This window comes from Podarcis liolepis (genome assembly GCF_965112155.1).
Source record: "Podarcis liolepis genome assembly, chromosome: 3".
NCBI lineage: Eukaryota > Metazoa > Chordata > Lepidosauria > Squamata > Lacertidae > Podarcis > Podarcis liolepis.
Genome location: NC_139557.1, coordinates 120,470,131 through 120,495,481, shown reverse-complemented (window position 1 = coordinate 120,495,481; position 25,351 = coordinate 120,470,131). Strand labels below are relative to the sequence as shown.

At 44.8% G+C, this 25,351-nt stretch overlaps 1 protein-coding gene across 4 annotated transcripts in view; it reads left to right on the top strand.

Annotated features, from left to right (window-relative positions):
• MSRA (methionine sulfoxide reductase A) overlaps positions 1 to 25,351 on the top strand; it is a 205,773-nt gene that overhangs the window by 111,132 nt on the left and 69,290 nt on the right. For all 4 annotated transcript variants that reach the window (XM_083494814.1, XM_083494813.1, XM_083494815.1 and 1 more), the window contains one exon: positions 20,146 to 20,250. In XM_083494814.1, the coding sequence (XP_083350940.1) occupies positions 20,146 to 20,250 (105 nt within the window). The remainder of the gene's footprint in view (positions 1 to 20,145; positions 20,251 to 25,351) is intronic.

The window sequence follows — 25,351 nt, the reverse complement described above, 5'->3', positions numbered from 1 at the left end:
GCGGCTGCTCATATGGGAACATATGGGAAACTGAAATGGGGAAAGTGGAATGCAGGAAATGACATGAGATTTGGAAGTTAAGCTTAACGAAGGCCAGTTTATTTTAGCCATTCATCTTATTGCCTGTAATGCCATTCCTTTTAAAATGGAGCCGCCTCCATAATTTCCAGAAAATGGAATCTGTGCTCATATGATGTATCCATCCAATTCGTAACAGCCAATTTATAAAAACAATTAAGTGCTGAATAGTGATCATACTTAGTAGTAGCCTTTCTCCTCCACACTGTTCGAAAGTGTGATTTAATGGTGAAATGTATCTTTTAAACATAATAGCATGAAATATTTTTATTCCATTCCTGCATTCTCTTGAGAAGGAGCTTAAGAAGATGACTATTGTCTCCATGCTAAAATCAGGGAATTGAAATGAAGGCATTATGAGAACTCCAGAATGTCTAATTGTCATTGTGGGAGGAGAATATGTAAATCAGGCTGTTTGCTGATATTACTCCTGTTGCACTTTTTGCGGCATAATTTATTTATTTTTTTGCATTTTTCTCTATATCTTGCATTTCACTATGTATGACTGAACACCTAGATAAATATCTGACCCTGTTCACCACATAGGACTTACGACCAGAAAAGATGTGAAATGAGATATATATGATCAAAGCAGCACGGCAGGGAAAGGCCCATTTGGAATGAGGATCATGGCATATTTAAAACCATTTCCCATCCATTCAATTTTCCCAGTTACAACTCTTTCCTCCAAATCTACTATTTTCCCTGTGGAGCAAAATATTTAGGTGTGATACTACTCTGCAGTATCTACATTGATGAATATGTAAATTGGAATGTATATGTAAACAGATTAGCACATGCACAGATACACCACCATTATAATATCTGAATCCCTTTTCTACTGAGGCCCTTTGTTTGCGTTACATTTTGAAACTATTTCTTAGCAAAGGTTGCCTGTGAAATTAAATAATAATCAAGCATTGATACAGTTTGTTAATCATACCAAATTTTGTGGATGCTCTAGTGATGTGGCTGCTCTAGTAATATGTATTCAAGAACTGGGTATCCTGCTGCATTGTAGTGTTCGCTGCATGCTCGGCCTGGAAAAATAAGCAACCGAGAAATGAAAATGTGACATAAAAACAGAAGAGGCACTCCATGTTAGGATTCTTGCTCCATGTTTGCAGTCATGAGATTGTTGTCTATCATTCCACAGTGTGGGAAGTGACGGAGACAGGATGTTTTGTGTTACTGTGTTCCGGAAAGTGGGACTTTGTTTTTCCCCTCTTTGCTGTCTGATGAGAAAGAGGAAGGAGCTAAAGCAGAATGCTCTGAGTGTATTATATGTAAATAAAGTAGATTAGCCAAAATGCTGTGCTACTGAGTTCTGTTATGCAAACCGCAAATACCCTGCAGGATCCCTAAGCATGCTAATGTCTTTTGATATCAGTCGCTGTGATGTTCGGGCTGGAGAAAGCTTTTGAAGCTCCCGAACGATCGACCAGGAGGGAGAGAACATGCCAGTCAGGCATGTGTCTCTGCCAGGGTCCTACACGCGAGTAGGGCGATCCTAACACTCCCAGCATCTCTGAAAAGTTTTCCAGTGACCGTCAACCACGTCTGTGCTTCTACCCATCCACGGAGGCAGCCAGTGAACTCATGAAGATGGGGAAGCGCCCCCCCCCACCTCCCTGTTTTATCATGGCATGCACAAAATGCCAGGCACTGCCAGGGGACTTCCAGCCCCAGTGGCACAGCCAGGAAGGACCCTTCTATATCCAGCCTGCAGATGTTCCTTTGGGCAGGGGTGCAAATCCCGTGACACCCCACACAACCGTCATCTAATACACAGAATTCCTAAGTGCTATATAAATGCTTGGAAAAAAAGAGCACCTGCTGTGGAGTAACAGCACACACAAAAGGGAAGGGGGAGAAGCCTTTCTGCAGCAGCACCCGCATGGCTTTCTGGGCAGGGCAGCTGCAGAGCACAATTGGTCCTCCTGGGGCAAGGGTTCAAGACCAAACCACAGAGCCTAGGGCTTGCCGATCAGAAGGTCGGCGGCTCGAATCCCCGCAATGGGGTGAGCTCCCGTTGCTCGGTCCCTGCTCCTGCCAACCTAGCAGTTCGAAAGCATGTCAAAGTGCAAGTAGATAAATAGGTACCACTCCGGCGGGAAGGTAAACAGCGTTTCCATGCGCTGCTCTGGTTTGCCAGAAGCAGCTTAGTCCTGCTGGCCACATGACCCGGAAGCTGTACGCCGCTCCCTTGGCCAATAAAGCGAGATGAGCGCCGCAACCCCAGAGTCGGCCACAACTGGACCTAATGGTAAGGGGTCCCTTTACCTTTATGTATATGTATGCAATATATATGCAAACACAACAAAACATAAGGTACCATGAAACTGTTGGGATTCATAGCCTTTATCAGGAGAAACTGGCCACTCTCCAGGCACCCGGCTTGATTCTCCGGTTGACCTCCCTGTCTGCATTCTCTGGCAGGATACAGGCTAGGTCGCGATCGGCGATCCTCCTCAGCGTGAGAAGAACACACCACTCTTTCCTGCCCCCCCCCCGGAAGGGGAAAGAGATAGACAGAAACGTATTTACATGCCTTTATTTCTGTCTTTGCAGCGTCACAGAAAACACGTCTGCTCTCTTCAAACTCCAACAGCAGAGAGACAAACTCCTCCTCCTGTACTTCCTGTACAGCTCATATTACACTCTGAGCTAATTCCGGTGCTTCGCACTGTGAATAGACTGTCCCTCTGTTTCCCACGGAACAGTCCCAACATTCCCATTATGTTTTGCTTTCTGGCTAGCAGCTGCTCGCGGCCGCATTGCTTCTATATCGTAACAGAAACAATATGAAAATAACTGGCAACTGAATAGAGCTGTTGGCACAAAAAAGTGTTCAGGAGAGTCCTGAAAGTTAGCAACAAGGATGCCTGTCAAATCTCTGCTGGCAGAGTATTGCACGCCATGAGGCAGGTGCCACTAACTGCCCAACTTCTAGTCAACGCCAGTCGGACGTCTGAAACATGGGAGACAACTAAAAGCGTTCCTCCAGATGATCTGAGTGGCCAAGCAGGTTGGCCTTAAGGTGGATCCAAGTTTTGCATATTAATAGAATGACCAGGAGGAGCTTGTTTTATTATCTGTTCTCTTCACTGGTAGGCTTGATAAGAGAAAATTAATGTGGGTTAGGGTGGGGTTCATGTGTACTAAAGTCATACTTAGAAATCTTATCAGCTATGAAGGTGTTTTTTTTTAAAGATGACTTCTTGATTAAAATTGCAATTCACAGTTTCGCTTTTGCAAACAGACAAGGATTTTGTCCCACTGCATTGTTTTTGATGATAATTCAAGATCACTGGAGTAGAGGGGAGAGAAGAGGCCTTTTATTCTGGAGAAGTGGCAGCGTAAATAGCAAACTGTTTACTGAAGCCAGTTTTAATTAATTCCCTGTATGGTTCAAAACTAAGTTGCTCTTATTGGTCCCTCGCAGCATAATTAATCATCAGTAATAATTTATTTTATGTGGATTCCGAAGGTTAAACATGGGCACAGCAATTCATTAAAAAAGGGATGGGAATTAATAACATCTAAAAGGTTTGCCACAGAAAAAGTGAAATATCTGGAAAGATTTATTAAAGGCTAATGATTGATGTGTTCAGCGTTTTATCTGCTAAACTTGAGAGCTTAAATCTGGGTCGAGTCCCAATAGAAATACGTTGGCTGGTGCTTGATCATTTCCCAGTGGCTAACTTTTTCTTAGTGAAAAAGCACAATGTTTCACTTTTCATTTATATTCTTGGCAAGGTGCTAGTCATCAGTAAGTGTGAAATTGTGAGACCATGGCTACAAAATTAAATTATATACATAAAAAGGGGTAAAGGATACCTGACAGTTAAGTCCAGTCGTGAACTACTCTGGGGTTGTGGCGCTCATCTCGCTTTACTGGCTGAGGGAGCTGACGTTTGTCAGTAGACAGTTTTTCTGGGTCATGTGGCCAGCATGACTGGCGAAACCAGAGCAGTGCACAAAAACGCCGTTTACCTTCCTTCTGGAGCAATACCTATTTATCTACTTGCACTTGATGTGCTTTCGAACTGCTAGGTTGGCAGGAGCTGGGACCGAACAACGGGAGCTCACCCCGTTGCTGGGATTCGAACCACCAACCTTCCGATTGGCAAGCCCTAGGCTCTGTGGTTTAGACCACAGCGCCACCCGCATCCCAAATGATATACATATGAGAGCATAAATTGTGTATATCTTAATCTTATTATGATGCACATTTTTAGTTACTGCTTTATGACAGAAGTGGGCAACCTTTTCTGTCAAGGACCAACCTGAAATACCACGCAGTGTCGTAGAAACCCCACTTCCTCTTTCCTTAGGCTGGCAAAAGGGTAGCCATAGGAGAGGTGAGATAAGACCAGGAAACTCTGTAATGCCTCTATGGCAAATTATGCAAAAATACCTAGCAGAACACTTTCCAGAATTGTTCAGTACCTTCACCCTGCAGGGCCACATTTTATGCAGCAATTAAGTACAAAAGCATCACTTGCTTCATCTGTGGAAATTTTACTCATCGCACTGCACCCTCCAGAATATCACAGGGTGATGGCCTGGAAGCAGGGGTCTTCCACGCTTGGCCCTGCACTTTGGAATGTCTTTTCCTCTGCTGTACATGAAAGACATGAAGTTGGAGGATGGATGGTGGCTAACAGATTGAGGTTGAATCCTGACAAGACAGAAGTACAGTCGTACCTTGGTTCTCAAACGCCTTGGTACTCTTACGTTTTGGCTCCCGAACAACGAAAACCCGGAAGTAAGTGTTTAGGTGTTCTGGCTGAATTGGTTCAGTTTGTAAAAAAAAAAAAAATGTATACATCTTCATCCAGCTAAAATTCAAACTTGCTACATAATCCCTTGCTCCATAAGAAGTTTCTCGAGTGTGGCTTGCAAACTTTTAAGAGCATAATGCATAACATAAAGGCAGAAAATAACATGTTACAATGAAAGCCATTGAGTTCCTCTAGTTTCCTCTAGCTGTTCCCAAGTAACCAGATTACTCCCAATAAAAGCCGTACAATAACCTAAAGAATAGCTCCAATAAAACAGCTGCAAAAACATATAATCACTAAACAGTGTCAAAAGAATGTTAATAGTGGTGTTTGGTAGACCTGGGTGGGGAGAGCATTCCACAAGCAGGGAGCCACAACTGAAAAGGCCCTCTTCCTTCTCTCTCTCTCTCTCTGTATATATGCACACACACACAGACACGCGCGCGCACACACACACAATGGTTTGAGTCTGAACATGAAATCCTGCAGATTCCCAGGAGAGGAGATCACAGTCACTTTGCTCTTCCTCTGATCCTGATGCTGTGAGCTAAACCATGGTTCACCTTACATCTTTTGTCCAAACCCAGGCTCATGGGTTGAGCCACTAGCCGTAACCAAGGTTTGTTCTTTATCTTCTTTATTAAATTCATTTACCACCCTCCATCCAAAGATCACAGGGTGGTTTACAGTATAAAAACACAAAAAATGTATAACAATAACAAACAAAACAATAACCCCCACCACACAGTTTAAAAGGCCATAATTAGCCAAAGGCCTGGGAGAAGAGGGATATTTTTGCCTGACGCCTAAAGGAATGTAATGAAGGCACCAGGTAAGCCTCCTTGGGGAGAGCATTCCACAAACAGGGAGCCATCTTGGTTTGGTTTAGTCCAGGCATGGCCAAACTCGGCCCTCCAGATGTTTTGGGACTACAGTTCCCACCATCCCTGACCACTGGTGCTGTTAGCTAGGGATGATGGGAGTTGTAGTCCCAAAACATCTGGAGGGCCGAGTTTGGCCATGCCTGGTAGTCCCAGGCAAGATCTGAGCATGTCTCTTATAACACCTGATGGCAGAATAAAACCAGATCTTAAAGTGCTGCTTCGGAGCGTTCTGTTTTCAGATAGGCAATCTTTTGTTTTGTTTTGTTTTAAAGGTACAACTGGTCCTTAATAGCGGGAGAGCAGAAATCAATGCTATCTGCAAAGGAGTGGTGTTCTGAATGTGGAGCAAGGGAATAAACAAAAGCTTCAATTAATGCTATGGCAGAAGGCCAGGTTGCAGAATGACGAGGCATGAATTCTCGGCTCACCAGAGATGAGCACAAGCGAGATGAGTGCAAGGATTTTATGCACCCCTGGGAATAAGACCACCAAAAGTGGAGTGAATGTGTATGGAAATGGGGCCATAAAAATAAGGGGGCACGTCGTGCAAAAGATTTCCCTTGGTAGCAGTACTTGAATTACAGGGGGCAGAGAGGGCCCAGCGTCCCTTACCACTTATGATGACTCCCTCAGCAACTGAAGGCTATGGGGAAGGTCAATGGGGGAGTCAGGAAGTGGGGGTCCATACCCTCCCCCAACCATAATTTGAGCACTGTATCCCACCTTGCTTTGTCCTGCCTCTTTTTCTCTGTGTCACCCTTTCAGTTTACTTCTGCACTGTCTTAAGAACGAGCCGTCTTAAGAACAGCTTCTTCTCCAGAGCGATCTCGGCCCTGAATGGGAAGCCCGGACTTTGAAAGTCATCTAATCTCCCTTGCTGTATTATACTGTATTGTTTAATTAGTGTTTTTATGGAGCAGTCAAGTAATTTCGTTGTCCCCGAAGGGGGCAATGACAATAAATATATTATTACTATTATTATTATTATTATTATTATTATTATTATTATTATTACTTCTGCACTGTCACTCAGTTTTGTTGTTGTTTTGTTGTTTAGTCATGTCTGACTCTTCGTGATCCCATGGACCAGAGCATGCCAGGCAATCCTGTCTTCCACTGCCTCCTGCAGTTTGGTCAAACTCATGCTGGTAGCTTCGAGAACACTATCCAACCATCTCGTCCTCTGTGGTCCCCTTCTCCTTGTGCCCTCCATCTTCCTCAACATCAGGGTCTTTGCCAGGGAGTCTTCTCTTCTCAGAAGGTGGCCAAAGTCTTGGAGCCTCAGCTTCAGGATCTGTCCTTCAAGTGAGCACTCAGGGCTGATTTCCTTCAGAATGGATCGGTTTGATCTTCTTGCAGTCCATGGGACTCTCAAGAGTCTCCTCCAGCACCAGAATTCAAAAGCATCAATTCTTCGGTGACCAGCCTTCTTTATGGTCCAGCTCTCACTTCCATACATCACTACTGGGAGAACCATAGCTTTAACTATATGGACCTTTGTTGGCAAGGTGATGTCTCTGCTTTTTAAGATGCTGCCTAGGTTTGTCATAGATTTTCTCCCAAGAAGCAGGCGTCTTTTAATTTCGTGGCTGCTGTCACCATCTGCAGTGATCATGGAGCCCAAGAAAGTAAAATCTCTCACTGCCTCCATTTCTTCCCCTTCTATGTGCCAGGAGGTCACTCAGTTAGGTTCACAGATAATAACAGTGCTGGTTGTTGCTCACTTCTGTGTGCCTTTAGTCATACCTGACCCTTTCCTGCTACACCTGCTAAGCATGGCGGCCTTTAAACATTTCTGTAGTGTGAGATGGTTTAGACTGCAAGGAATGCTGATAGATCAGAGATGAGGTTAAGGTTAAAGTACCTCACCAAAGACTCCTAGCGGTCATGGAATATCTGGTGATATAGCCTTGTGGAGCAGGAACTGGTTAAGTAATGGGAAGCAGAGAGTAAGAATAAATGGATGGTTCTCATGGGTGGAGGATGTAGAAAATGGAGTCCGTCAAGGATTGCTTTTGGACCGGCACTCTTAAAATTGTCCATACATGATCTAGTGTTCAAGGTGAGCAGTGAGGTGGCCGCGTTTGCAGTTGATGCTAAATTGTTTGGGTCATTAAAACAAATAGGGACTGTGCAATTCAGTGCAGACAAGTATAACGTGATGCATGCTGGGGCAAAAAAATACTAATTTCACGTATACACTCACAGGGGCTGAAGTGGCAGTGATTGACCAGGAGCGAGACCTTGGGATCGTAGCGGTTAGCTTGATGAAGATGTCAACCCAGTGTGTGGCAGCTGTGAAAAAGGCTAATTCCATGCTGGGGATCAATGATAATTAGGAAAGGAATTGGAAATAAAACTGCCGATAGCATAATGGAATTACACAAATCTATGGCGCAGCTTTATTTGGAATACCAAATCGCCTCACCTTAAAAAGGATATTGTTGAGTTAGAAGAGGTTCAGAAAAGGTCAGGTGAAATGACCAAGGCAATGGAGAAACTCCCCAAGAAGGAAAAGTTACAAACATATTTGGAGCTTTTTAGTTTAGAGAACAGGGGTGTGGGTGGTGCTGTGGTCTAAACCACAGAGCCTAGGGCTTGCCGATCAGAAGGTCAGTGGTTCGAATCCCTGCGACGGGGTGAGCTCCCGTTGCTCGGTCCCAGCTCCTGTCAACCTAGCAGTTCGAAAGCATGTCAAAGTGCAAGTAGATAAATAGGTACCGCTCCAGCGGGAAGGTAAGCGGGGTTTCCGTGCGCTGCCCTGGTTCGCCAGAAGTGACTTAATCATGCTGGGCACATGACCTGGAAGCTGTCTGCGGATAAATGCCGGCTCCCTCGGCTAGTAAAGTGAGATGAGCGCCACAAGTCCTAGGCTCTGTGGTTTAACCCACAGCGCCACCCACGTCCCTCATGAGTGAATAGGAAATACCAAAAATGCATTGTATTAGGAGAAACGTGTATATTAGTCAAAACTGCTTACCAAAAGTATGTTTATTAGTAGGAATTTGCACTAAAATGTTGACAAATATTCATGAGGACTTTTTTTTTCTAAAAGGTGGCTTTTGTTTGTTTGTTTGTTTGCAAATTGCTTTGGAAATATGGAGAACTGAATTTAAGATTGGAAATATGAGAAACAGAGAGAAGCGAATTTGACAGATTCGTACATCCCTGCTTGTGGCAGAGCAGAATGTCAGAGCTTTTGAAAAGGTCCCCTGTGGAACAGTACCTACCCTATGATAACTTTAACTCTGTGGAGATTGTTTAACAAAAATGTGTGCTTTGAACAGCTGCACAGCCCAATCAGGTGGTTACGCAGTGAGGTGTATCGTGTTAGAAGATACCCAGTGGTACATTGTTCAAGCAATTTAGGGGGGGGGGGAATGATTGTGGGGCAGGACAAGGTCTTGATAGATCTCTGTAAACACACAGGCTTTCTTTTGCATATTTAATCCTTCACCAAGAAGCACGACTGCAACACAGGGAAATAAGGTGAGGTGACAGATTCTCTCCCCTTGACACAGCTGCCACAGGCTGTGATTGCAGCCTCCATTAAGCCGAATCAGAGAGCTATTTTCAGTGATTTTAAACTGACAATCTGATGGGAAATTTACAAACAGTGGTTAGGTGGCATACAAATAGCTCTTTTCCAAGACTGCGTGTTTCCGATCTCCCTTGTTTGGAATATCCACTGCAAGAGCTTATTTCATGTAATCTTCTAAGAGTGGCTATGCTTTCCAAGTGTGAAATGAATGTAGGCTGAACAGGCAATTAGCTTCCGGAAAACAGCTTTTCAACAACAGCATGCTAAACTTTTATCCTCCACTGGTCCACGGCTCCCTGGGAGCAAGCTGGGTGGTGTAGTGGGGGGAAAACAGTAGAGTCAGGTAGTGGACACATCGCTGCAGGGGCAGACAGCTGTTAGCCTGTAGACCATATCCTGCACTGATCAGGCATGGTCTAGCCCCTCTCCACTTCAGATCAGACTGGTCAGTTGCTTGCCTGGGTGGTGTCACTCCTTGAGTAACCTATAGGAAGTGACTGACGCTCGGAAATGAAAGCAGAGTTCTTTCCCAGTGTCAGGGGTGCTTCCCAGCCAAAGGAATGCACATAGCAGATACCGTATTTTTCGCTCTATAAGACGCACCAGACCACAAGACACACCTAGTTTTTGAAGGAGGAAAACAAGAAAAAAAATATTCTGAATCTCACAAGCCAGAACAGCAAGAGGGATCGCTGCGCAGTGAAAGCAGCAATCCCTCTTGCTGTTCTGGCTTCTGGGATAGCTGCACAGCCTGCATTCGCTCCGTAAGACGCACACACATTTCCCCTTACTTTTTAGGAGGGAAAAAGTGAGTCTTATAGAGCAAAAAATACGGTAGTTAACTCTTTGCTGTCAGAGATAACACAGTTACTTCTGCAGCTCTGGATATTTTCTTCTTCTTTGTCGATCCCTCATAGCTGAGTAAGATTGTCTTCCATAAACACGGTTTTAACACTGAGCCCATAAGTGACTGTGGAGGCCAATTCTGGATCCACACGTCCTTTCACAGTGGGGACATAGGTTTCATGGGTAAAGTGTTCAAGTAGGTGGTTGCTGGCCAATTCCACTCACACTTGGATTAAACTAGCTATTTGGATTCATTTAAGTGGGATTTCAGGCCTGGTTTTGAAACGGAAACTTTCATCCTTACTCCACGGCATGACCTTTGCTAAGAGAAAGACCAATGCTTTTTTCTGGGAGTACGCATACCCTTAAACATTTTGCGAATCTTTGTACTTTTGTCCATTTACTGTATTTATTTTTCCTGATTTGAACTATAAAATGGTGATTTTCTGGAGTCAAAATGGGAGTACCCCTAAACATATATATTTTTTTAGGGGGGGGGGAAAGCACCATCTTGAACTAATGTGGGTCAGGTGGACCGGAGCGAGGTGCCGCTTCTGCAGAAATTGTCGGTGCTGTTTTAAATCAACGGAGCTTCAGTGTACTTGGGCTTTAACCCACATCTACACTTAATATTGAGCAGCCTTGGGACACATGGCAACCTCAGCCGCTTGCCGTAGAGCTTGATTGCACAAAGGCCTCGTTACATAGAAACAAGGATAATAGGCCCCTAGAACAGCATGCCGGTTCTAGCTGCAAGCTTCCTTCTTAAGAACATTTATTGTTGAAAAGCTGGCCTCATATGGTGGAGCTGAACATGGCGAGCGGAAGCAGGAAGCTGTTTGACGCTTGAGATTTTCTGACCTGAGATCAATCCACCAAGGTTCTGCGGCTCTGTTTCAGAGTTTAAGCTTCAGCACAGAAGGTTCCTGAAATTCTGCTGCCTCAGACTGCGGGGCTGCTCGACTGACTGAGGAGAACTTTCTGTTTTTAACGTGAGATAAATCAGAGTGAAATGAACATGCTTTAAGAGCAAAATGGGAAAATACATTCCGGAATCAGGAAGTTTTCATCTTCAGCAGTGACCCTTTCTTTATTAAGTTGCACAACAAAACTATTATAACATGAACGACCTCTCTTTCTTCTGTCATGTTGAAAAGCAGAAATGTTCCCTACTGGAAGCCTTATCTCAGGGGGGAAATATTTGAGTTTTATTCAGATGCACCTGCTGATTTTGTTTCTGCTGTGTATTTAGAGGGGTGGAAGATGCACATTCGTTAGAAAGGCACTTTGAAATAGACTTGGTGTGTCTTTCCCCACCTTGCGATTGATGTCTCCAAGAATTCTCTATAGAGTTTTAGGCTCACGTTGCTTCCAAATGTGGAACCACAGACTTGCAGGCCTGGCAATGGGTCCCAGTCCATGTCCACAGGCCCCATGCCAGCATCCCAGTAACGGCATAGACCCTGCCAGCAGAAAGGGTGCTCCAACCTGGTCACAACAACAACAACAACAACAACAACAACAACAACAACAATTTATTATTTATACCCTGCCCATCTGGCTGAGTTTCCCCAGTCACTCTGGGCGGCTCCCAATCAAGTATTAAAAACAGTACAGCATTAAATATAAAAAACTTCCCTGAACAGGGCTGCCTTCAGATGTCTTTTAAAGATAGGATAGCTGCTTATTTCCTTCGCATCTGAAGGGAGGGCGTTCCACACGGTGGGCGCCACTACCGAGAAGGCCCTCTGTCTGGTTCCCTGTAACCTCACTTCTCGCAATGAGGGAACCGCCAGAAGGCCCTTGGCGCTGGACCTCAGTGTCTGGGCTGAAGGATGCGGGTGGAGACACTCCTTCAGGTATACAGGACCGAGGCTGTTTAGGGCTTTGAAGGTCAGCACCAACACTTTGAATTGTGCTCGGAAACGTACTGGGAGCCAATGTAGGTCTTTCAAGACCGGTGTTATGTGGTCCCGGCGGCCACTCCCAGTCACCGGTCTTGCTGCCGCATTCTGGATTACCGTATTTTTCGCTCTATAACACGCACCAGACCATAACACGCACGTAGTTTTTAGAGGAGGAAAACAAGAAAAAAAATATTCTAAACAAAATAGTGGATATATGATTTTTGTGGTTCATGCTGTGGCCACAGACATGTGATCTGACAGTGAGTTTGGAGTAGCCCAATGCAAAAATCCTGAGGATCCATGTGGATCCATGCTTTGTAACCATGGAGGAGGGAAGGAAGGGGAGCCATGGATCCTCTGCTCACAACTGCAGCAGATCCCCACCACCACCCGCAGGCATTCGCTCCATAACACGCACAGACATTTCCCCTTACTTTCTAGGAGGAAAAAAGTGAGTGTTATGGTGCAAAAAATACGGTAATTGCAGTTTCCGGGTCACCTTCAAAGGTAGCCCCACGTAGAGCACATTACAGTAGTCCAAGCGGGAGATAACTAGAGCATGCACCACTCTGGAAACTATTTGTTTCTCTCATCTGCCACCACTGTTGTTGTTGTTGGCATCCGTCTGTCTCGAGAGAAAAGCGCCTCCGGGGCTGGCATTAGCAGTACTGAAGGCAGTGTGTATGGAGGTCCTGGAATGCCCAGATAATAAAACCCCCTTCTTGGCCTTGCTGACGTGGTCCAGAGGAAAGGAAAGCAAGACGTTGGGCACCAGCTTGGCTGCAGGAGTTGCCGGAAGGAGGCGTGCAAGGTGTAAGGCAAGGCTCAAAAGTTCAGGGCCATCATGAAGATGGGGTAGGAGAAGAACTGGGGGAAGGCATCCTCACATGCAGGGCCATCTTAGCCATGGTGCAAAGATCCCTCCAGTGCGCCCCACCCCTCGTTTCCCAGAGTTGTCGACTTTCCCCCAAGCCTCTGCAGGGATCACTCTCCTCCCGCGGGGGCTTGGGGAGGAAGCTGCACATCCTCCAGCCATATAGTTGGCGGGGCGCAGCTTCCATCCTAAGCCTCTGCAGGGATCGCTCTGAAGTGAAGGACATGAGGCAGGAGTTGATAATGCAGGTGAGCTGCGCACAGGTGAGCTGCAAGCAAGCTGCCGGCCAGCTATGTGGAGCCTCCTTTTATTGACACAAATATGCAAACCCTGTCAAACAGCTCTTACATACACTGCAAATTTAGTGTGACTAACAGAAGAAAGTACTTAATTAGTAAAGGAAAATGCACACATGCAACGTACAAAAATATAAAATGTACAATGTGCAAAAATTTATACAATGTACAAAAATATTTGCACTGTCCCGCAAATCAAAGTATGTTGTACACATTTTTACTACTGTGTCCTACTACATTTAATCTTAATTTCTTATATCAATCAGTCAATCAATCAATCAATCAATCAATCTTTATTACGGCCCAGAGACCCAACAAATCATTACAAAGCAATGCACAATTCAGACAGCCTACCTCCAAGTTAAACAAGCATTTTGTTCAGACTTAAAGATAGGGATCATTGGTTCTTGCAACCACCGATAAAAACTTTGCCACTGCTAATGTTCTAGCGTTTGTCCGGTCTTCCAATAGGAACCTGACATAGTGAGCCTCTGATTTTCCTGGGAAAGGTACCAACAAGGGTAATATCAGTTCAATCCTGGCTTGCTCATATTTCGCACAGTGCCGCAAAATATGTTTTATAGAATCGATGTCTTGAGCACACGAGCAAAAGTCTGTCCTGGTAGGGAATTCCTCTCAACCTGCCATCCAACACTGCAGAAGGAAAGACGTTTAGTCTGGCTTTGGAGAATAACCTTCGATAATTTGGTACTATCAGGTTTTTAATGTAAGGTGTTAACTTAAAGACATGCCCATATTGTACTCCTACTGCCAGTGGACTACAGACTGCGTGTGATTGAGATCGCAAGTCACTATGTGTGTTATCCCATAATCTTTGCTTTAACGTCTTTAGGGTGCCTTCATAACCCAGGTAATGAAGTTGGGGGGTGACAGACCAGTAGAGATGGCTTTTCTAGCCGTGGTTTTCTGCCATTTGCTGACAAACTCCTCATTGGTTAGGTGTTGGTACAAACCCTTCCCTAGATATAATTTCTTATATCTTTCTTAACAGGAAGCAGTCCTCCTCCCCATCATTCCACTTTGGTTCTTTCATCTCTCCCCTTCCCCAATTGCAACTAGCAATAAAAGGACAGAAATGAGTGCTGAATTTGGAGGTTTGAGATTTGAAGGCACCATTAAAAGCTCCTGTGCCTTGCCCCCTGTCATTCTCCAATGGTTTTAATATATCTCCATGTCCTTCCTACTTCTCCCTCCCCATTATTCCTGTTGTGCGATGAACAGATGTTTCCACTGTGCTTTCCCCCCAAGACTCCCAAGATTTATTTTTGTTGTGTCATTCTAATAGCCCCTATAGGTCCTCAGTAGACCTTCATCTCTGTTTCGCAGAGCAATTTCCCCGAAGTCGGAGTAGTAATTATCCAGATTTACATTCACGTATAAGTAAGATACAAACATTGACTAACATATAGTAAAAAAAATCCACACCAGCAAATTCCTCATGCATAATGTGGACTGTAATGAACAGCAGAACATCATGGTGCTAGTGTCTAGATGTTTATGTGTTGTATTGTATTGTATTGTATTGTATTGTATTGTATTGTATTGTATTGTATTGTATTGTATTGTATGTGTAGAAACCTATTTTGCAGGAGAGACCAGGGCTTTTTTTCTGCTGGAATACAGTGGTACCTTGGGTTACATACGCTTCAGGTTACATACGCTTCAGGTTACACCCTCCACTAACCTAGAAATAGTGCTTCAGGTTAAGAACTTTGCTTCAGGATAAGAACATCACCTTGCCAACAAAGATCCGCATTGTAAAAGCTATGGTACTCCCAGTAGTGATGTATGGAAGTGAGAGCTGGACCATAAAGAAGGCTGGTCGCCGAAGAATTGAGGAGACTCTTGAGAGTCCCATGGACTGCAAGAAGATCAAACCTCTCCATTCTGAAAGAAATCAGCCCTGAGTGCTCACTGGAAGGACAGGTCCTGAAGCTGAGGCTCCAATACTTTGGCCACCTCATGAGAAGAGAAGACTCCCTGGAAAAGACCCTGATGTTGGAGAAGATGGAGGGCGCAAGGAGAAGGGGACGACAGAGGATAAGATGGTTGGACAGTGATCTTGAAGCTACCAGCATGAGTTTGACCAAACTGCGGGAGGCAGTGGAAGACAGGAGTGCCTGGCATTCTCTGGTCCATGGGGTCACGAAGAGTCAGACACGACTAAACGACTAAACAACTAAACAACAACAACATCATCAGCTGTTTCCTGTGTTGATGGATGTCCCAATTTGATCCGGACAGGTCAGGTCTGCCCTAAAAGTTTAGAAATTTTGAAGGTCTAGCATTGTCCATTAGTATGTATTTGAGTACACAACAATATTTGCAATTTTATTGCTGCTCTTATCCTGGCAAGGGAAGTTACTGTCATGGCTCCTCCTAGGGTTATTTTGAAAATATTATGGCCTTAGTGCTAGCATAGTTTATCATTATTAGGTTTTGCAGGAGCCCTTTCCCCGCTTCTTGCCATACAGTACTCCTGGAAGTCATGCCTATGTCCCAAAAAGTATTAGAGGGGATGCAAATCATCGTTTAATTGTGTTCATAAACCTTGGCCATCTTTATTTATTGGTTGAGCTTCTGTAGGCAGCATTTAATAAAAACCCTTTTGGTTGTTCCGTAACAAGCATTCTCTCATTTATCTGGACTTCTAGGATATGTCTGTAACCTACTGTTTCTAACAGTACGCTCTGTGATTGCTTTAGAAGTCCAGGTCTGCTTTATTTCACTGGGGAAACCCAGCCAGATAGGCAGGATATTATTATTATTATTATTATTATTATTATTATTATTATTATTATTATTGAAATCTAAAGGATGCTGCCTCTGGAAAGGATCCTTTACCCCTTTGTTCTTATCTAGGAATAGTATCTCTTTACCCCTGTTTCCTCTGGTATGCTTGAAACTGGTATGCTTGAAGCCAGTGTGGTGTAGTGGTTAGGAGCGGTGGACTCGTAATCTGGTGAACTGGGTTCGCTTCCCCGCTCCTCCACATGCAGCTGCTGGGTGACCTTGGGCTAGTCCCACTTCTCTGAAGTCTCTCAGCCCCACTCACCTCACAGAGTGTTTGTTGTGGGGGAGGAAGGGAAAGGAGATTGTGAGCCGCTTTGAGACCCCTTAGGGTAGTGATAAAGCGGAATATCAAATCCACACTCTTCAAATCCAAACTACTGCTGTGTTTTCCAAGGGTAGTTTTAATGCGAAACTACCATAGGTAAGGGATGCGGGTGGCGCCGTGGGTTAAACCACAGAGCCTAGGACTTGCCATCAGAAGGTCAGCAGTTCAGATCCCCGCGACGGGGTGAGCTCCCGTTGCTCGGTCCCTGCTCCTGCCAACCTAGCAGTTCGAAAGCATGTCAAAGTGCAAGTAGATAAATAGGTACCGTTCGGGCAGGAAGGTAAACGGTGTTTCTGTGCGCTGCTCTGGTTCGCCAGAAGCGGCTTAGTCATGCTGGCCACATGACCCGAAAGCTGTACGCCGGCTCCCTCGGCCTATAAAGCGAGATGAGCGCCACAACCCCAGAGTTGGTCACAACTGGACCTAATGGTCAGCGGTCCCTTTACCTTTACCTACCATAGGCTAAGGGTGAACTTCCTTCTGGTAGTGGTAAACCAAGTATTCAATGTTTCATTTTGTGTAGGGGTAATGTTGGTTTCTGGTATTTGACCTTTGAGTATTGTGCTGCTGTTCTATGTTTTATTGGACTGCTTTGTAGAATACAGTGGTACCTCTGGTTGTGAACGGGATCCGTTCCGGAGGCCCGTTCGCAACCTGAAAGGAACGCAACCCGCGTCTGTGCATGTGCGGGTCGCAATTTGCTGCTTCTGCGCATGCACGTGATGTCATTTTGCGTGTCGACGCATGCGCGAGCGGCGAAACCCGGAAGTAACCCTTTCTGGTACTTCCGGGTCGCCGCGGGACGCAACCTGAAAACGCTCAATCTGAAGCAAACGTAACATGAGGTATGACAGTACTGTTATTTGTTTGCCTCACCGTATATTATTGTTCTCTGTTTTATGAGAAATTATCTCATGTATAAAGGGTATAAATTTACTGAATATATATAAAATAAATAAGCAAACTCCTGTTCTAAGGTTTAGCTGCTTTTGTTGAGATCCCTGCATTGCAGGGGGTTGGACTAGATGACCGTTGGGATCCCTTCCAACTCTACGATTCTCTGATTCTGTGGTCTTCTGGACTGAAGTTATTTGAAATTTCATTCACAGAACGCTGAGTATCAGCGTTCTTGGCAACAGAAGAGCGGTTCATATCCTGGGTTTGAACTTAACCATAAAACAGATATAATCCCCAATTAATAATTTGAGAGTTATTGAGATAACCAAATCCACTGGGTAGATTATGCAGTAATTCCATTACAGGAATAATTTGTAATTAATCATGCCTTTCCCCCCTTGCACTGTACATAGTTTTAATTGAGAACTGCTATTACCAGGCGTAAAATGGCAACTGCTTGGTTCACATGGAAACGACTAGCAGCCCAGGGTTAGAACTTACATACCAGAACCCAAGTGTTTATGCAAGTGTGTGCATGAAATAATATTGCAGTTCCTCTATGCATTGTATTAGCATAGTTGTTTAGATCTGGCATCCCAAATGCCCGAGCCACTGCCATTTTTATCTCTCTTTGCATCCCTGTTTCCCTTCTCAGTCTTTTCTGCAGCCTAATATAGTAGCTGATGTCAGGTGATAGTTTAGAGAGTGAGAACCCCTATGGATCTGGTCTTCCAGCACAGCTAATATAACGGCCCTACCAGTGTTAGAAATTGAGATATGAAAGCTAGGAATTAAATGGTACCTTAAACCTAGGTCAGGGTGCTGCAATGGAGCGTCTAGGCACACTTTTTAAATAACAAGAATACAAAGCTGAAAATGAATGAACTGCAGCTAAAATATTATACTCATTTTTCACATGGTCTAGTCCTCCTCCCCGCATTCTTATGATAATATGATAATATTCTTCTCCAGTCTTCAGGGAGGGGTGGAAGTGGGGAGGCAGGAAAAAGGTCCTCCTTTTCTTCCAGCAGTAGCAGTTTTAATCTGAAACCTTAGGCTCAGTACAGCGCCCAGAGCTCAGAAACTGCTTGCATTATTGAAATTCCCTGTCACAAAACATGCCTAGAACAATGGGAGTTTCGAACGCTGGGCCCTACCACTGAGCTCTTTGTCTGCTCCGGCCTTTGTGAATTTATTACCACTTGGGTGCTAGTCAGGCTGCATTGAGTGTTCCTGAATTTTGACATTCATGTTAAAATTGTCAAGTTTGGCGTAGGCAAGCAACTTGCCAAAGAATTACCGTATTTTTCCGTGTATAAGACTAGTTCCCCCACCCCAAAATGTCAAAATTTTAGGGGTATCCTATACACGGATACATCTCCCCCCATTTTCTTAAATAAGAGTTCCCAAAAATAGGGGGCGTCTTATACATGAGGGCGTCTTATAGACGGAAAAATACGGTACTTACCTTGCCAAGCCCTTCCACTGATTCAGTACTCTTTGGTTATCTGACTGTGGCTTCCTCTCAGCACTTCTTTGCCTGTTGCTGCCCTCATTTGCCCTCTGGCTGTGAATTCGTTTGCAGGCACCATTGGTACCATAATTTAACGACACACACTGTAGGGTATCACTACATCAGAGCAATGCAATGCCATGAATAAAATTGCATGCGTTGCCAGAGCCAACTTCTGGTTAACAGCAGTGAGAGCAAATAACTTGAGGACGGTGAGAGCAAGTAAGAAAATGGAAATTGGCAACAGCCATGGAGAAAAAAGTGTCAAAGCAGCACAACTTTTGTTTGCAACGGATATCAAACCCACCTCCTGAAAATGGGAGGTGACTTTTCACACAAATGAAAGAGAGCATGAAACTTGATAAGCTACTTGTAGTGATCAGGTGGGATTGCTATGAGGAATTATAACAAATATAGAGTAAGCCACCTGTGTCAGCAATGAAAGCATTGTGTTGACTGGGTTTAAACTATTTTGATATGATTCTTGATCAATCCACACCTCTGCATCCCTGTTCCATTTCTCTTTCTTCACAAGGCACGTACCCACTTAGACAGGCAGGCGTCCTGGGTCCTCAAAGACAGTGGGCAGTTTCTTTGCTGTAGCTTTCCTGATATGTTAATCTTAGGATGTTACTCTTAGGGCCAGGAAACAGGTTTCACATAAAGGTGATCATGATCGCTGTCCTTCTGGCCATCCTTCTTATCATGTGTATTGATTGTTTATGACCTCCGGGGTTGCTGAATGCACTATTTTGTAGTTTTCATTCATTTACCCCAAAAGTATGCATGCTTAACTAGTGTTTGTAGTTTAACTTTGTCCCCACGTGGGGTTTGTTGAAATGCTCAGAAGAAATCTGATTGGTTCTTACGAACACTTTGTAAAAAGCTCTTTTGTGAATAAAACGACCTGGGCCAGGGGCTGGAGAGAGAGATTATTATACGCACCCTTCCCAGAGTCTTGCTGATTCAAGCCTCTGGGTGTATTCTTATTAATCAGAGTTCAATCCTTTACTTTGAGAACGCCTCACTACTTCAGCCTAGCCTTCCTCACGCCATGCACTGTGGAACAAAACAGAGGTCCTGGCTTAGTTTTCTTTGTGGTCCAACATCATGGCTGTTACAGCGAAACGTGCGCCAGCTGGCCTTTCTGGGATCGCCTTGCAAGGCCTCTGCTTAAGGAATCCATCGCAATGCACTGCAAATGCTCCTCTCAAACCACCTGAAAAAGTGATGTGGTAAAATTGCGAGCAAATTAGAAACCCCTATCCTATCCACATATTTATATTGCCATTTTAATTTGTTGGCGAGGCAGATGCCCATTCTTTTGCGGTGGCCTTTTTTGATTAATACTTTGGCTTCTTCTTCTTTTTCTTTTCATTGAAGGGAGGACTGGCCATACCGAAGCAGTGCGCGTGGTATTCCAGCCAGAAACCATCAGCTTTGAGAAACTGCTCAAGGTCTTCTGGGAGAATCATGACCCGACACAAGGTAGAGTGATGAGCGAGCCAGTATTTAATTATCTTACTAATTACAGCTGGGATAATTAGTGTTCGAGCTGCTAGGAAGAGATGAACCTTGAAATCACACCGCAGCTTGAGAGTATGATTGCCGGCATTTATTGATGGGGTGGGGAAGAATGAGGAGCAGAAAGCGCGCAAGGCAGCCTCCCCCCCCCCCAACCCCCCACAGATGCCTGCCTGCGAAAATTCCCACAGAGAGAGAGAGGAGAGAACAGAACAGAGAACAAGACAATAGACATTCCTTTCACCTTTGATTATTACAGTTTCTTCCTTAATGCGATCTTTTGTCTTTCAAATTAAAGGCCTCTTCGCAGTTGATGATTTCACTCAGGCACAGAGCTTTATCCTCTGTGAATTTGGTGCGGTTTTTTCATCTTTCCAGAATTACAGGTATCTCTTACGATTAGAGAAAAATGAGCGAGAGGTTGCGGGGCTTGCTGATCGTAGACCATTAGCAGCAGTGCGTTAGACAATTGTCTTAGTCAGGTACTCTGGTTTGATAGCTCCTGCAGGCTGAAAGCAGTACAGTGGTACCTCTGGTTGCGAACGGGATCTGTTCCGGAGGTGAAACACGGAAGTAACCTGTTCAGTTACTTCCGGGTCGCTGCGGGACGCAACTTGAAAATGCGCAACCTAAAGCAAACGTAACATGAGGTATGACTGTACAGTCCTACCTCGGGTTGAAGTAGCTTTCGGATAAGTATTTTCGGGTTGTGCGCTGCGACAACCCAGAAGTAACAGAGTGCGTTACTTCCGGGTTTTGCCGCACGCACAGACCGTCAAAATGATGTCACGCGCATGCATAGAAGTGGCGAATCGCGACCCGCAAACGCACGGATGCGGGTTGCGTTTGCTTCTGGATGCGAACGGGGTTCCGGAACAGATCCTGTTCGCATCCAGTGGTACCACTGTACATTCCTGGAGGAAGAGAAATAAGGAAAGGGGGCAGTTTCTGCCCAGGGATTGCTGACTGATAACTTGCTCTAAAATGCTGCTCCCAACATGAGTCCCTCCATTCCAGATTTGTGACCTTGGAGGTGACTGTACCTCACAAAAGCAAAGGGAGAGGTGGGTGGATCCTTGGCGTCTTCCACCCATTCACCCCCCCCATAAGAGCTCAGTGACACCCGCTTTTTATACAGACTCTTGCCGGATTAGACCAAAGTTTCACCTAGATTGGTGTCCTGTTTCCGACTGTCTTCACCCTGCTTTTCACCACTTTCTGGCATTCAGAGGAGGCAGATGTTATCCTCCAGTTTGCACCTCGCTGAGAGCAGAGGGGCCTGAGAGCCAGAGGCATAGTGTGGGGGTGCCGTGGCCCTGAGTGCAATTTTGAGAGGGGACACAAGCAGGAACCCCCATAGCAGGCTCCTTCATCGGAGCCTGGCTTTGTGCCAGACCTTGGCTGCGGTGCTTGTGCCTGGCGAAGCTTCGCCCCCAGGTCAGGTAAGTGGGCAGCAGCCCTGCCACCCACCCTCCTTGGCCATGGCACACCTCGCACCCGGTGGCAGGAGCTCTTATGACCCGGCAGCGGAGGGCAGCCCTCCTTGGCTGCTGCAAGGTGTGCCGGGCTGCAGCAACTCCTCCCGCCTTCGCTGGCGGGTTGGGACGCGGAAAGCAGGAGAAGAATTGGCAGCAGCCTCCCCGCCCCTCTCTTACTCTGAACTGTGGTGCATGGAAGGGTGCCCTCCGTGCCCCACCCCCCTCAGGGACACGGCCTGTGCGCCCGCCCTGGGTAGAGTGGGCATACGCTCCACCGCTGCTGAGAGCAGCTCCTTCTTGCCGTTCCTCCCGCCCCAAAGCATTCAGAATCCAGCAGCAGGGAAGGTGTGATATGTAGGTTGGAGCAGCCTTCTACACCTTGCTCAAAACAATGAAATACCGTGAAAATCCGAGAAGTAATCGACTAGAAATATTATCTTGTGGAAATGAACTGCAGTGGTACCTTGGGTTAAGTACTTAATTTGTTCTGGAAGTCCGTTCTTAACCTGAAACTGTTCTTAACCTGAAGCACCACTTTACCTAATGGGGCCTCCTGCTGCCGCCGCGCCGCCATAGCACGATTTCTGTTCTTATCCTAAAGCAAAGTTCTTAACCTGAAGCACTATTGAACTTTTAGAACCCAAAACTAAGATTTTGTCAAAGATGTATAACTTGCTGTTGAAATGGAATACTCAGGATGAAACGGTGAAATCTGCTATGATTAAATGGGCACAAGATGTTGGACATAACATAATGATGGCTGACTGGGAACAGTTATGGACCACAGGTATGAAGTTTACGGCATGTAATGCCTTAAGAGAGAATATTATGAAAATGATATACAGGTGGTACATGACACCAGTCAAGCTTGCAAAAATCTATCATTTGCCCGATAATAAATGTTGGAAATGTAAAGAAACTGAAGGTACATTCTTTCACCTTTGGTGGACATGCCCAAGGATTAAGGCTTTCTGGGAGATGATCTATAACGAAATGAAAAAGGTATATAAATATACCTTTCTGAAGAAACCAGAGGCCTTTCACCTGGGCATGGTCAGCCAATTGGTGTCAAAGAAGGACAGAACTTTCTTTATGTATGCCACAACAGCAGCAAGGATACTTATTGCAAAGTATTGGAAGACACAAGATTTACCCACTCTGGAAGAATGGCAGATGAAGGTGATGGACTATATGGAACTGGCGGAAATGACCGGCAGAATCCGAGACCAGGGAGAAGAGTCAGTAGAAGAAGATTGAAAAAAAATTAAAGACTACAGAATGTTAGAATGATGTCAGAATGAAGTTAAGTGGTTTTAGCAGTAATGTTATAAAGGGGTATGTAAAAATGGATTGTTAACAGGTGAAAATCCGAAGTTATAATATATTAAGTTAAAGGATTAAGACAAAAACAAAGAGGGAAAGGAATTGCTGAATTTACTAACAGAACTGGAATACAAAAAAGGGAGGTGTGAGGAGGTCAAGGAAGTAAGGAAATGAAATGTAAGGCATGGAAAGATTGATGTGTTTTTTAAGTGTTTTCTATCTTTTTTCTGTATTTTGTATTTTTTTCCTTTTTGTCTCTTTTTCTTTCCCCCCCTCTTTTTTATTTATGTAATCTTTTTTTGAAACTTTAATAAATATCATTAAAAATAATAATAACCTGAAGCACTATTTCTGGGTTAGCAGAGTCTGTAACCTGAAGCGTATGTAACCCGAGGTACCACTGTACCGTATTTTTCGCTCTGTAAGACGGACTTTTCCCCTCCTAAAAAGTAAGGGGAAATGTGTTTGCATCTTATGGAGTGAATGCTGGCTGCGCAGCTATCGCTGAAGCCAGGAGAGCGAGAGGGATCTGTGCGCACCAATCCCTCTCGCTCTCCTGGCTTCAGCGATAGCTGCGCAGCTTGCATTCACTCCATAAGAGAGGGAAAGTTGCGCAGTGCCCCTTCATGAAAGCAGCAGGAGAAACGGAGTCCCTTCCGTTTCTCCTCCCGCTTTGCTGGAGAGGTGCTGCACATAGAGGGTGACAATATTTTTTTTCGTGTTCTCCTCCTCTAAAACAAGGTGCGTCTTATGGTCAGGTGCATCTTATAGAGTGAAAAATACGGTAAATAACAATAATCAAAAAGCTTAAGGAAAAAAATTAGAAAAACCTAAAATAAAACAAAGCCTTAATGGGGTGCCGGCTACAAACCTTGTTTCACTGGACTATTCAGTTTCCTCAGAAGGAAATAGAAAAATCATAAACTTAAATGACCAAAATTCAAACAAGGGTAGAACCTCAAAAATTCTGATGTATTATAATGCTAGCTCTATCTAGCTAAAGTAAAGCGCAGTAATAAAGGATTGAAGACTCAAAAGTACAGTTTCTAATACTGAATTTACAAAATAGGTTTGAAAACCTAAATAGCAAGTTTTAAACAAAGCCAAACTTGAAGAAGACATAGCACAAGAATAAGGGGTTGAAGACTCAACTGTGAAAATTCTAGCGCTGCTTTTACAAAAAGGTTTAAAAACCTAAATGGCACAAATTCAAAGAAAGGAGTACAAGATAAAGCTATTTTAGATTTTGAACAAACTCAAGAACAGGGCTGAAATGCTCCCATGGTCTAGATGTTACTGCTGATGTTAAAGACTGAAGCACCTTTCTGGCTGGGACTGTTGGAAGATGCAGTTGAAAACATTTGGAAGGTAGCAGGTTGGGGGGGGAAGTTAGACGGTGTCTCCTCCCTTCAAGACCCAGTTGAGTCTTTTCCGGAGGATGATCCAAGATTCCCCATTTTCCTCCGTTTTGTTAGGATACTTCCGTTCCACCTTAAAAGGGAGCAGGCTTTGTGAGTCACAGAGTCGGCGCATTTCCTGTTCACAGGATGTTTTATGTTTCCTATTGCTTTCGTTTCTCTGTGTCTGGAGACACTGATGCAGGCAGTCATGTTTTTCTTTGTTCTGACCAACGCTGAATAAACTTGTAAATATGCTCTCCTGCGTGCAACTTCTGCTGTGAATTATCTGCTGATAGAGTGTGCATCAGCTCTGGAATGTCACAAGCTATTTTCTGGAGCTCATGTCACTAATTGCTGATACTGCGTGCCTACGGGAGATCGATGGATCGTCCGGCAGCTGGCTTGGGGGCCATGATGGACTTTATCTCCCTGGCAGTTACCCAACACGTTTGCCCTGTCTGTTGCTACTTTTCAAGCTTGCCTAGCCCTTTCCCTTCCATCTGGTTGGCTAGTGGAGTAGCTCAGCTTCAGTGAGCATGCTGGGCATTGTATGCCATTTGGTGAGCCTCCGACCATGTTTTTCTTCCAGCATGGGATGCAACTCTGACTCCTGTTAGCTATGCTGTCTCCATGGGGTTTCATGTCCTCCTCCACCATGGATGTGGCATGGCGGCAGAGGCAGTGGTGGAATATGTGACTCACAGCTCATTGACAGCATTCAAAAGGACCTTATGTATCCTGTAATCAGACCTCAGCAGCAACTGAATATTAAACCATGCTGCACAGCAAGCCAAGCTTGTAAAAAAACAGTGTATTGCTCTGGTGGCTATCTCTGAATCACCTGATGAGGTGGAGGACTCAAGG